The 13,968-nt window shown below is 44.6% G+C and overlaps 1 protein-coding gene across 1 annotated transcript in view; it reads right to left on the reverse strand.

Moving 5' to 3' along the window:
- LOC115126337 (dual specificity mitogen-activated protein kinase kinase 5-like) overlaps window positions 1-13,968 on the reverse strand; it is a 112,918-nt gene that overhangs the window by 35,974 nt on the left and 62,976 nt on the right. Inside the window, exons 10-12 of the mRNA XM_065011189.1 lie at window positions 12,641-12,793; window positions 6,156-6,182; window positions 5,764-5,796 (exon numbers count right to left, since the gene is read on the reverse strand). Of these exons, the coding sequence (XP_064867261.1) occupies window positions 5,764-5,796; window positions 6,156-6,182; window positions 12,641-12,793 (213 nt within the window). The remainder of the gene's footprint in view (window positions 1-5,763; window positions 5,797-6,155; window positions 6,183-12,640; window positions 12,794-13,968) is intronic.

The following is a 13,968-nucleotide window of genomic DNA, read 5'->3' on the forward strand; positions in this document are numbered from 1 at the left end:
GTAGGCCTGGCTAGTCATAACTACTACTGTAGGCCTGGCTAGTCATAACTACTACTGTAGGCCTGGCTAGTCATAACTACTACTGTAGGCCTGGCTAGTCATAACTACTACTGTAGGCCTGGCTAGTCATAACTACTACTGTAGGCCTGGCTAGTCATAACTACTACTGTAGGCCTGGCTAGTCATAACTACTACTGTAGGCCTGGCTAGTCATAACTACTACTGTAGGCCTGGCTAGTCATAACTACTACTGTAGGCCTGGCTAGTCATAACTACTACTGTAGGCCTGGCTAGTCATAACTACTACTGTAGGCCTGGCTAGTCATAACTACTACTGTAGGCCTGGCTAGTCATAACTACTACTGTAGGCCTGGCTAGTCATAACTACTACTGTAGGCCTGGCTAGTCATAACTACTACTGTAGGCCTGGCTAGTCATAACTACTACTGCCTGGCTAGTCATAACTACTACTGTAGGCCTGGCTAGTCATAACTACTACTACCTGGCTAGGCCTGGCTAGTCATAACTACTACTGTAGGCCTGGCTAGTCATAACTACTACCTGGCTAGTCATAACTGTAGGCCTGGCTAGTCATAACTACTACTGTAGGCCTGGCTAGTCATAACTACTACTGTAGGCTGTAGGCCTGGCTAGTCATAACTACTACTGTAGGCCTGGCTAGTCATAACTACTACTGTAGGCCTGGCTAGTCATAACTACTACTGTAGGCCTGGCTAGTCATAACTACTACTGTAGGCCTGGCTAGTCATAACTACTACTGTAGGCCTGGCTAGTCATAACTACTACTGTAGGCCTGGCTAGTCATAACTACTACTGTAGGCCTGGCTAGTCATAACTACTACTGTAGGCCTGGCTAGTCATAACTACTACTGTAGGCCTGGCTAGTCATAACTACTACTGTAGGCTGGCTAGTCATAACTACTGTAGGCCTGGCTAGTCATAACTACTACTGTAGGCCTGGCTAGTCATAACTACTACTGTAGGCCTGGCTAGTCATAACTACTACTGTAGGCCTGGCTAGTATAACTACTACTGTAGGCCTGGCTAGTCATAACTACTACGGTAGGCCTGGCTAGTCATAACTACTACTGTAGGCCTGGCTAGTCATTACTACTACTGTAGGCCTGGCTAGTCATAACTACTACTGTAGGCCTGGCTAGTCATAACTACTACTGTAGGCCTGGCTAGTCATAACTACTACTGTAGGCCTGGCTACAGCGATAACTACTACTGTAGGCCTGGCTAGTCATTACTACTACTGTAGGCCTGGCTAGTCATAACTACTACTGTAGGCCTGGCTAGTCATTACTACTACTGTAGGCCTGGCTAGTCATAACTACTACTGTAGGCCTGGCTAGTCATAACTACCACTGTAGGCCTGGCTAGTCATAACTACTACTGGAGGCCTGGCTAGTCATAACTACTACTGTAGGCCTGGCTAGTCATAACTACTACTGTAGGCCTGGCTAGTCATAACTACTACTGTAGGCCTGGCTAGTCATAACTACTACTGTAGGCCTGGCTAGTCATAACTACTACTGGAGGCCTGGCTAGTCATAACTACTACTGTAGGCCTGGCTAGTCATTACTACTACTGTAGGCCTGGCTACAACGATAACTACTACTGTAGGCCTGGCTAGTCATAACTACTACTGTAGGCCTGGCTAGTCATAACTACTACTGTAGGCCTGGCTAGTCATAACTACTACTGTAGGCCTGGCTAGTCATAACTACTACTGTAGGCCTGGCTAGTCATAACTACTACTGTAGGCCTGGCTAGTCATAACTACTACTGTAGGCCTGGCTAGTCATAACTACTACTGTAGGCCTGGCTAGTCATAACTACTACTGTAGGCCTGGCTACAGCGATAACTACTACTGTAGGCCTGGCTAGTCATTACTACTACTGTAGGCCTGGCTAGTCATAACTACTACTGTAGGCCTGGCTAGTCATTACTACTACTGTAGGCCTGGCTACAACGATAACTACTACTGTAGGCCTGGCTACAACCATAACTACTACTGTAGGCCTGGCTAGTCATAACTACTACTGTAGGCCTGGCTAGTCATAATTACTACTGCTACTGTAGTTCTAGCTACAGTATTTGGTTGACACTCAGACAAAACTCACTAGATTTTCTTCTACTTCCTCCATATACCTACTCATCCCTAGTTCTACAGGACCACATTTGCTCTTCATATGAGGGACGGCAAAGACTCCTCCGTCGAGCCCAGGTCACATAGATCCAGTCCAGCCCAGCCCACCCTGGCCCAATCCAACCCAACCCATTCCGTCCCATTTCTAACCAATCCTAACCCAGCAGGAGAGACAGTGGGAATTGAATACTCCTGGCTCCACCACCTCCTACATGGGTCCCCAACCGTCCCACACTCTCCCATTCCCAGCAGGGCCTCTCTGCTCCTTTCCCCTCACCACCTCTCCTCTCCTTTCCTCATCACCTCTCCTCTTCCCTCACCACCTCTCCTCTCCTTTCCTCATCACCTCTCCTCATCACCTCTCCGCTCCTCTCCTCATCACCTCCTCTCCAAGTCCTTGGTCTGCTAGAATGGAAGGTGGTGCTAGCCGCTAGCCCGAGAGCTCCCGCTACCTCTCTCTCGCTGCCAGGGGAGAGCGGCGAAGGACGAGGGAGAAAATAGTTTGAGTGATGCCTTCGCCTTGGTGACTAATGAACAGTTCAGCCCGGGTCAACCCATTACAACTGCAAGCGTTTAATTATTAATTACACCCAATCTATACTCTGTAAAGGACAAGCTTGGTATGTTTAATGTGTGGTTGGGGTGTGTCGGGTTGGGCTCTCTCCTGGCATTGTGTTATTAGCGCGTGTCAGTGAGGAGCTGAAGAGGAGAATGGAGACAGAAAGGTCCCTTGTTTTCGGGGGTGAAATGGGGTGCTGGGTGCACATGCACACACTGAAGACAAACTATACTGAACAAAAATATAAACACAACAGGTAAAGTGTTGGTCCCATGTTTCATGAGTTGAAATAAAAGATCATAGACATTTTCCAATTACACAAAAAGCTTATTTCTCTTAATTTTGTGTACAAATGTGTATATCCCTGTTAGTGAGCATTTCTCCTTTATCCAAGATAATCCATCCACCTGACAGCTGTGGCATATCAAGAAGCTGATTGAACAGCATGATCATTACACAGGTGCACCTTCTGCTGGGGACAATAAAAGACCTCTCTAAAATGTGCAGTTTTGTCACATAACAATGCCACAGATGTCTCAAGCATTGAGGCAGTACGCAATTAGCATGCTGACTGCAGGAATGTCCACCAGAGCTGTTGCCATAGAACTTAATGTTAATTTCTCTACCATAAGCCGCCTTCAATATAACTTTAGATCATTTGGCAGTACGTCCATCAGACCTCACACACACGTGTAACCACGCCAACCCAGGGCCTCCACATCCAAACTGTAATAAACAGGGAAGCTCATCTGCGTACTTCGTCGACCTCACCAGGGTCTTAACCTGACTGCAGTACCACGTCGTAACCTATTTCACAAAATATCCTCGCTGTTGAAATATATCATTCTAGAAAGGATTGATACACAGCGCTACATGTAGACTGAGGGGTACACTGTCCTTGACCCTGGTGTGTGTGAGGGTGTGTGTGTGTGTGTGTGTGTGTGTAGGACAGGGAAGTGTGTCAAGGTTCTGGGAACATGTGTTGCTAAGAGTCAGAGGTCAAGGTTAATGCTACATATTGGATGGCCTGACACTCTCTGTGCTCCGTACACTGGTCATGCTACATTACCTCTGCCAGGTGTGTGTGTGTGTGTGTGTGTGTGTGTGTGTGTGTGTGTGTGTATATATTAAAGCACTTGAGTGAGAACATCTAAATGCGTCTCTATATTTACCTTATGTAGCCTGGCAACAAGGGCGCAGCCATATTTGTTGCGATCAACATTCGGCACATTGACACACAAGCAAACCCAGGGAGGAGATGTGGTTAAATATTCATTACAATTGTCAAACTATTAATTATAGAAACCAATTCAACAGGGCACCATTGAAAAAGATGCCCGGCTGAAATGGGATTCCCTGTATAAATAAAGGTTTAATAAAAATATTGTGTTTTCACATAGTATAAGCACTACGAAGCTAAAGTTGCCATGTTAGCATTCCTATAGACTTAACATGGTGGGTTAGCTAGTTAGGTATGAGCAGAGTCCTGCCTTTTGGTCCAGTTCTGGAGGCCCTGTGTTTTAACTGCTACTTCCAGCATTATCCACTAGAGTTTTGCTGCAGGTAGAAAATCCTAGGAAATGTTCTGTAATTGACCCAATGTCTCCAATCCAATCAATCGTGTCTATTTTTGGCACGGGTGTGTTTTGAGGGATAACTATTTTGTCGTGATTCAACAGCGCTCTTTGCTTCACGCTGATGTTCTCTAACGGAGGTCATCGCGGGGGTCATCGGACGTTGTACAACGGGTCCATTAGGGGAAGTTAAATGGCAGGAAAGGAAACCAAGCATAAACGTATAAAGAAAATAACAGGGAATTGAAGATCAGAGTATTGACTGAAATAAAAGTGTGTCAAACACTCCGCTGGGATGCTCGTTGCAAATGTCAATAATATATTCTGTAAAACCTGCTACCTTAAGAGTACAAAAGAAAACGCACAATAGTCTGCCATCAGAAACAAATGTCAATAATATATTCTGTAAAACCTGCTACCTTAAGAGTACATAATAAAATACACAATAGACCGCCATCAGAAACAAATGTCAATAATATATTCTGTAAAACCTGCTACCTTAAGAGTACAAAATAAAATACACAATAGACCGCCATCAGAAACAAATGTCAATAATATATTCTGTAAAACCTGCTACCTTAAGAGTACATAATAAAATACACAATAGACCGTAGTACATAATAAAATACACAATAGACCGTAGTACATAATAAAATACACAATAGACCGTAGTACATAATAAAATACACAATAGACCGTAGTACATAATAAAATACACAATAGACCGCCATCAGAAACAAAGTAACAAAAAAGCTTGTAAAAGAGATCTGGTTGAAGAAGTAACAGCTGTTTGGACTGATACAATGTAGTAAGCTTCCTCCCAGTATCTTCTATCCCTGGCATGTGTGTGAGAAACTATAAATAGAAATCATTTTAAAACAACTAAAACTAAATCAAAAAACAATAAATTCAGGTCTGAAAACCAACTGAAACTAAACTTCAAATAAAATAAAAATCAGAAAACGAATATAAATAAAACTAAAACTATAATAACCTTTGAGAACGACTTGAGGCAGCAGTGTGTGTATCAATGTGTGTGGGTCTATCAATGTCTGTGTGTGTGTGTGTGTGTGTGCCTATCAATGTGTGTGTGTGATCTGCCTGTGTGTGTGTCTATCAGTGTGTATGTATAGAATAGTCCAAGGCAGTAGTACGTGTATGTCTATCTGTGTGTGTATACGTGCATCTGTGATCTGCCTGTGTGTGTGTGTCTGTGTGTCTACAGAGCCGCTCAGGGTGGGTGCAGCTTGAGAGAGTGTGTGTGTGTGTGTGTGTGTGTGTGTGTGTGTGTGTGTGGAATGGCCCAAGGCGGTTGTGTGTGTGGGGCGGAGGGGGGTGAGCGAGCGCGAGCGAAGCCGTCTGAGCACTGTGCTTCATTAGGAAACAAAATATAAGCTTTCCACACCATTAGGAATGACTTTAGGAGAGAAAGCACATAAGACGCCGACTCACCTCATCAACGATGCATTGCAGTAACTGGAGAGGCTTGAATGGGGAGACAGAGAGAGAGGAGATGGTAGAAGAAGAAAACTAAGTATTAGTCTACATGAGACGTTACGACAGAGAGGTGGCAGATGAAATCACTAATGTAATAAAAAGGTATTTACATTAATCAAATGCACCAAGCTCCGGCACAGCCATCGCCTCCTGACTGTTTCTATTATTCTATAATAGCATCTAATCTAATACAGGCAGTTAAGGCTGTATCATTTCAATGCAAAAAAAATAACGTTTAAAAAAAACGCAATTTGTGGGACGTTTGAAATGAGGGATCTACTGGAGAGTGAAACAGTGCCGGGAGTGAGACACTGTCTTCCCCCAACGAAGAATACATCAAATCTCACCATTAAAGATCCTTGGTTTTTCTGAATCTGTAAAGGCAGACGAAGACAAGAAGAAGAAGAAGAAGAAGAGAGAGAGGCAATATGTAATTAGCATGTCATAATGAAAAGCACACACTTGGACACATTATGATCACTGGGAGAATATGATGGTATCCCCGGTGGGCATGTGGTAACACCATTTACATAGTAATACACAAAATACCCAAACGTTAATAGTCTGCTCTCATTTGGGGAGGTGGAAGAGATTCAGCAATGTTCATTTCATCTTCCCTGCTACCCCCTCCAGGTTGTCTAAAGATGCAGGGTTGTAGAAATGAATTGTGCATAATGTATATTTCAAATAGGAATCTGCAGGCTGAGCAAACAGTTCCACTCAAACAGATAAAAATAATTAAATGTTGTTAAAAAAATAAAAAATAAAAAGTTAAGAGGCTAACATGGGACTATGGTCGCCCACTAAAACTAACAATTATCCAGTCATCTCTGGTGAGACATTACCAAATGACAAGGGCTCAGTATAGACTATTCTGTCTTCATCCATCACCACTCCACAGAAAACAAAACAGCTTCCAACACAAAGTACGTGAAAGTCCAATGACCTGAAATGCCGGCTTTGTTCATCAACAGTTTCAATTATTTTACTTCGGATAAATATATATTTAAAAAAAACAGGCTTTGAAGTTTCTTTCATGGCTGAAAAGCTCAACAAACAAAACAAGAAACGGAGTTGTAGTCAGACAGGGAGAACGTTTTTAATGCATAGATAACAAGACACCCAAGGTCTTCAGCTTTGAGCTAGATGGCCCATTATGTTTAGTCAATTAATTGCTTGTTTCGTAGGCTCTTTTGATAATGTGTTAGAACTCTTATTGATTCATTCTCTGAATTAACTGACAGCTTTGCACTCGTGGTAAATCTCAAGAGGCCCTTCATGGCCTCTACACCTATTTTGACTGATTCAGACATACGTTATGGGCGACTACAGAAAACAAATTCATTCAGAAATAATTACTAAACAAAATTGCAAGCTGCTCAGGGGTTGAAATTGGATTGTGGAAGGCAAACTTATTTGAGTTCTATTTTGTCAAGAGTTTGTTCTTTTCGTACACGGTAATTTGATCTGGCGTCAACAAAGTGAGCCGTAACAATGGCGTCCCATCTTTCCATTTAACATAGTCATTGAACTATATAACTTGATGGTCTAATTTACACATCACAACGTCGTATATATTTGTCCTGGGGGTAATCAGCGCTTCACATGATGATTACAGTCTAACAACACATTAACCTTTCAATGAGTCCCTTGTTGTTTCTGATACCGAGTTGGTTTGAAAATGACTACTGTGGACAACAAACTGGAGAAGATTGAATCCTGCAGAGGAAAACAACAGTGTTCTGTCTTTCACATTCAGGTTAAAACAACTCTAATCATGAACAATAACCCCAAATAAGAGTAGAGGCAAAAATATGGATTTTTTTAAAGTCTTGGTTTCAAAATGGACTCCAATACTTCTGAGGGAACAACATTTCAGAGGCAATGGATGGACACTCGAGGTCAACCCAATGAAACTCCCTCGTTTCATCACAGTCATCTATCACTACAGAATAGACAGACTTGGTTATAAGTGATGGTATTCCTACTCAGTCATCAGGTAGAAGCTGTTCTCTCAGTCTACAGACAGGGAGACAATGGTATTCCTACTCAGTCATCAGGTAGAAGCTGTTCTCTCAGTCTACAGACAGGGAGACAATGGTATTCCTACTCAGTCATCATGTAGAAGCTGTTCTCTCAGTCTACAGACAGGGAGACAATGGTATTCCTACTCAGTCATCATGTAGAAGCTGTTCTCTCAGTCTACAGACAGGGAGACAATGGTATTCCTACTCAGTCATCAGGTAGAAGCTGTTCTCTCAGACCTGCAGCACAGTCTACAGACAGGGAGACGATGGTATTCCTACTCAGTCATCATGTAGAAGCTGTTCTCTCAGTCTACAGACAGGGAGACAATGGTATTCCTACTCAGTCATCATGTAGAAGCTGTTCTCTCAGTCTACAGACAGGGAGACAATGGTATTCCTACTCAGTCATCATGTAGAAGCTGTTCTCTCAGTCTACAGACAGGGAGACAATGGTATTCCTACTCAGTCATCATGTAGAAGCTGTTCTTTCAGTCTACAGACAGGGAGACAATGGTATTCCTACTCAGTCATCATGTAGAAGCTGTTCTCTCAGTCTACAGACAGGGAGACAATGGTATTCCTACTCAGTCATCAGGTAGAAGCTGTTCTCTCAGTCTACAGACAGGGAGACAGTACTGTATTGAAACACTCAATACTTCCATTGGTCTCCCATTTCTATAGATGTTAACAGCTGTGTTGATCTGAAAGGCAGATGTTCCAGGGTTGAGGGGAGCAAATAGCTAGAGCATCAAAAAGTACAAAATGTTCACAGACAGGGGTGAATGCGGCCTCTGCATAAAGCATTCACCATGTTTGGAAAATGTGATACTTCATCATATGAAAGTCCCCACGTCACAACGCAATATGGGGATAGTGTCAAAAGAGAGTCTACATTACTCAATACTTGGGAGTGCAATCACTGATCTGTTAAATCCCTCTACAGTTTGACATGTTTATGTGATCCCTTCATAACAACACCATCAAACATATTTGAACTACTTCCTGTTCTTCTTCTTCTTCTTCTTCTGCAGAACAATTTAAAATGGAGATGAGGAAAAGGGCCCAAATCAATCAGGGGGGCGCTGCCCCGGCGGCTGTATACACATCACATCCAGTCTGCTGTCTTCAAAGACTTTCAGAGCCGTGAGAAAACTCCATTAACTCTCACAACGAATGCAAATGGATCACAACATGGGGTGAGGAGGAATTAAAGAGGCCGTCTCTAATCAATGACAAACACAGGATGAAAACGCCATGGCGTGTGTTCTGTTATCGCCACCTCCGCCCCCACTGTTACTGTTAACCCATACTCCAGGCAACTCATATAGTACACACACCACACACCACACCCACACACAACCTCAAAATGGAAAGGGTGAGTACAGAGGCCCCCTTACAGCGTTACAACAGCTCTTTCCAAAAACAAAAAGCACCCCACTGCCCTTCAAATCCACCCACATCCCACCCAAAACACTGACCCCATTCTCCCAAAACCACCTATCCTGAGCAAATCTCAGGTGCTTACAATTGATTCCATTCTCTCTATTTGTGTTGCTGCCACAGTCGGGTGGACCGTGGAGGGTGATAGCACAGGGGGCTTCTGCGCAGACAGCTGACAGCCTGGGCCCGAGGACGTTCGCCGGCTGCGCCTGGCGAGATGAAGCAGAGCGGTGCTCGGCCGCCACTCTACCCGTTCTACCAGGGCTCTGCTACAGCCTGCAGGTGAACTGTCTGTAACGCCATATGGAGCAGGGAAAATTAACAGAGAGATGAGGAGAGCATTGGCAGCGGGAGATCTCCCTGGCGCACACACTGTCTCTTGGTGTAGCTTTAAATTCCATATGTAGGGAAGAGAGAGAGGGGGCAGTGAGAGAGAGAGAGGGGGGCAGTGAGAGAGAGAGAGAGAGGGGGGGGGGGGCAGTGAGAGAGAGAGAGAGAGAGGGAGGGGGGGACAGTGAGAGAGAGGGGGGGCAGTGAGAGAGAGAGAGAGAGAGGGGGCAGTGAGAGAGAGAAAGAGAGAGAGAGAGAGAGAGAGAAAACAGAGAGAGAGAGAAGTGAGAGAGAAAGAGAGAGAGAGAGAAACAGTGAGAGAGAGAGAGAGAAACAGTGAGAGAGAGCGAGAGAGAGAGAGAGAGAGAGAGAGAGAGAGAGAGACAGACAGAGAGAAACAGTGAACGACGGGGAGAGAGAGGAAGAATAAATAAATTAATAGGGTGTGAAAACATTCAACGCTCCACCACAACGCCTATGGCTCCATTTGTAAAGAACAAGTTTGTCTTTTTTCTTCCTCTGGTAATTTATGACTCAGGTTCTGGTGGAAGTATACTGGCAGACAGACAGACTGTTATAGATTGGATTCAATACATTGGAGATATTAAAGTGTTACCAGAGGTCTCATGCCTATTAAAAAGAAACATGAAGATGCTGTGAATGACGCTCCCTTCCATACAAAATGGTGGATATGTAAATACCAGAGAAGAACAGACAAGCCCACATCTCTCTGCTTCTTATTCAAAAACCGTGTGTGTGTGTGTGTGTGTGTGTGACTGCGAGGCATTCATTATTGTATGTAATCATACATTGGCGATTAACATGATAATGGCCACGTTAATAGACACTGCTGAAGATAAGAGTGGCAGCACTCTGAAATGAGACCTGCCCGAGGCCACACACACAATAACCATGGAGACCTCATGTACGTCATCACAGCAGGATGAACACAGGGGGCACAAACACACGTTTGACTGGTCGCCTCAAAACAAGTTGAGTATTTCCCATGTCTCCAGGACTAGTATTAACAACACTGATTCACTATGCAGCTTAATCACTGTGTAGAGGACTTATATGCTCTTAATTATTCTCTTGAAGACATCCATTTATTGCAAAGCCCCTACAGAAACACATCTAGGGATAACTATCACAACTACCCTAATTCACAGGTCTTACTCTGCGTACTAAACATCATAAACAATGCCACAGACCCGAGACAGTTCCTCTTCTGGACATGCAGCTACGGTATCTTATAGCTACTGAATAGATTCACAACCATGATACACTTGGCATCATATCCCAGTTTCAGGGTTCAGTCAGTCAGTGGTATGGTCTCCCTCCAGTCTTATTTGGGTGTTCCAGGCCATCCACAGGCCGACGGTCATGGAAGCCGTGAGTAATGTTCATTAGATTGGTTCGCAGCATGCCTGTTGGGTTAATTAGCATTGGGAAACAAAGTGGTCACCAGCGCAGAGCTTGGACTAATGGTACTAGCGCTCTGCTCTAGCCCACTGGGCTCCTTTAAAATCAGCCTCCACGGAGTTTAGATTTCACAGCTTGGAAACTGTCTACCTTATGAGTCACATATTAAAAGGGGGCAGTGCATCGACATTTGACTTAAATATATATATATATATATATCTTGTTCTTGAACATGAGAAATGTGAGAGGAAGTGCTGTTGACGATTAAAAAGTCACAACGTATTGCCTTAGCAGCGGTTGATGGATTGGGACATCGAGACATGGACCTGAAAAGTGCATTGTAGAACTTAATGTCCCTTTAAAAACATGCCAATATGCAGTTGCTTCATCCATTTTTGGACTTTAAATGAATGATATGTACTGACTGATTGTTGGAGAATATAATCTATAAATGTCTCATGAGCTGTCGTTCCCCATCTGATCCCAACATAAGCTTGTTTTGCTCCAATGTTTGTAAATAAACACTATAAAACCTCACAACATCATTAAAACTATCATTTTGATAGGTCAGTCCTTAAATTCACAGACAGAGTTATGGATGTAGCAGTGGTTAGATTTCTCTAGCCCCAATTCCTCAGCTATTTACAGAAAGAGGTGCGAGGTAAACGCTTTGTTATGGTTTCAACTGCTGATTGATGCTTTCTTTACATTTGACATGTTAAGTCATTTAGCAGATGCTCTTATCCAGAGCGACTTACATTAGTGAGTTCAGACATTTTCATTCTTTTGTTGTTGTACTGGTCCCCCGTGGGAATCGAACCCACAACCTGGCGGTACAAGCGCCTTGCTCTGCCAACTGAGAAACATGGGACCCTTTATGTAGAAAGGACACACATGTATTATTTTGAGGTATTTGGGACAATAATTGAGGTACCTGACTCCCAGCCCATTCCTTTCACAAAACAATGCTCTTTAAAACCTACATTGCATTATTTTATGGTTGCTTGGAGGTTTATAGAAAGTTCTACATACTCAGTAGCCATTTTGTCTTGTCATTCCACTTTCCTCTCAGAAGAATGAATAATGGAAAGTAAGTCGGAGTAGTTGAAGCACACAATGGATAAAGTAGATGTCACAAAGCCAAGTGACCTTTCAGAAAGGTCACTCTTGATCAAGTGAGAACTTTTGGTCCAGTGACACATCATAAACAACACTCAAAGAATCCACTCAATAACCACCATTACAGCCACCATCCACATGGCTTTCCAAGATGGCCGCCGTGCAGCCAGTCAGGCGAGGTAACCAAGTTCAGCATGCTCAGAGGAGGATTATGGCACTAAGCCCTCATTTGGGCCTAATTAAAGAGCTGATGGGATTCAGCAGACCTCTTCTGTGGCTCAGCAATTACTTTTGAAGATGAGCAGGATTGTAGGAGTAGGGTCAACATGGAGAATGGATAAGAGTCACTACGGGACCACCAGTGACATCACAAACAGAATTAAGGGAGTGAGAAAGACCCTATGAGCATATGTTGTCATGACACCCTACTGTGTGGCTTCTACATAGCTAAACATGAAGCCATGTGAATGGAATGTAGTGAGGAAGGGACTCACCTGTGGATAGGGGAAAGCGCCCAGTGCCAACTGTAGAAAGAGAAAAACACGACAATAAGGGTGACAGCAAAGGCTGCAAAAATAATAAACAGGCTCAGTTACAGGGGCCTCCTGACTGGTGCAGTGGCTCTGCATCTCAGTGCTAGCTGTGGTCTAAGGCTCTGCATCTCAGTGCTAGCTGTGGTCTGAGGCTCTGCATCTCAGTGCTAGCTGTGGTCTGAGGCTCTGCATCTCAGTGCTAGCTGTGGTCTGAGGCTCTGCATCTCAGTGCTAGCTGTGGTCTGAGCTCTGCATCTCAGTGCTAGTGTGGTCTGAGGCTCTGCATCTCAGTGCTAGCTGTGGTCTGAGGCTCTGCATCTCAGTGCTAGCTGTGGTCTGAGGCTCTGCATCTCAGTGCTAGCTGTGGTCTGAGGCTCTGCATCTCAGTGCTAGCTGTGGTCTGAGGCTCTGCATCTCAGTGCTAGCTGTGGTCTGAGGCTCTGCATCTCAGTGCTAGCTGTGGTCTGAGGCTCTGCATCTCAGTGCTAGCTGTGGTCTGAGGCTCTGCATCTCAGTGCTAGCTGTGGTCTGAGGCTCTGCATCTCAGTGCTAGCTGTGGTCTGAGGCTCTGCATCTCAGTGCTAGCTGTGGTCTGCATCTCAGTGTCTGAGTGCTAGCTGTGGTCTGTCTGCATCTCAGTGCTAGCTGTGGTCTGAGGCTCTGCATCTCAGTGCTAGCTGTGGTCTGAGGCTCTGCATCTCAGTGCTAGCTGTGGTCTGAGGCTCTGCATCTCAGTGCTAGCTGTGGTCTAAGGCTCTGCATCTCTGTGGTCTGAGGCTCTGCGTCTCAGTGCTAGCTGTGGTCTAAGGCTCTGCATCTCAGTGCTAGCTGTGGTCTGAGGCTCTGCATCTCAGTGCTAGCTGTGGTCTAAGGCTCTGCATCTCAGTGCTAGCTGTGGTCTAAGGCTCTGCATCTCAGTGCTAGCTGTGGTCTGAGGCTCTGCATCTCAGTGCTAGCTGTGGTCTAAGGCTCAGCATCTCAGTGCTAGCTGTGGTCTGAGGCTCTGCATCTCAGTGCTAGCTGTGGTCTAAGGCTCTGCATCTCAGTGCAGCTGTGGTCTCTCTGCATCTCAGTGCTAGCTGTGGTCTAAGGCTCTGCATCTCAGTGCTAGCTGTGGTCTAAGGCTCTGCATCTCAGTGCTAGCTGTGGTCTGAGGCTCTGCATCTCAGTGCTAGCTACATTTCTCAGTGCTAGCTGTGGTCTAAGGCTCTGCATCTAAGTGCTAGCTGTGGTCTGAGGCTCTGCATCGCAGTGCTAGCTGTGGTCTGAGGCTCTGCATCTCAGTGCTA

The sequence above is a fragment of the Oncorhynchus nerka genome, linkage group LG27 (genome assembly GCF_034236695.1).
Source record: "Oncorhynchus nerka isolate Pitt River linkage group LG27, Oner_Uvic_2.0, whole genome shotgun sequence".
NCBI classification, from domain to species: domain Eukaryota; kingdom Metazoa; phylum Chordata; class Actinopteri; order Salmoniformes; family Salmonidae; genus Oncorhynchus; species Oncorhynchus nerka.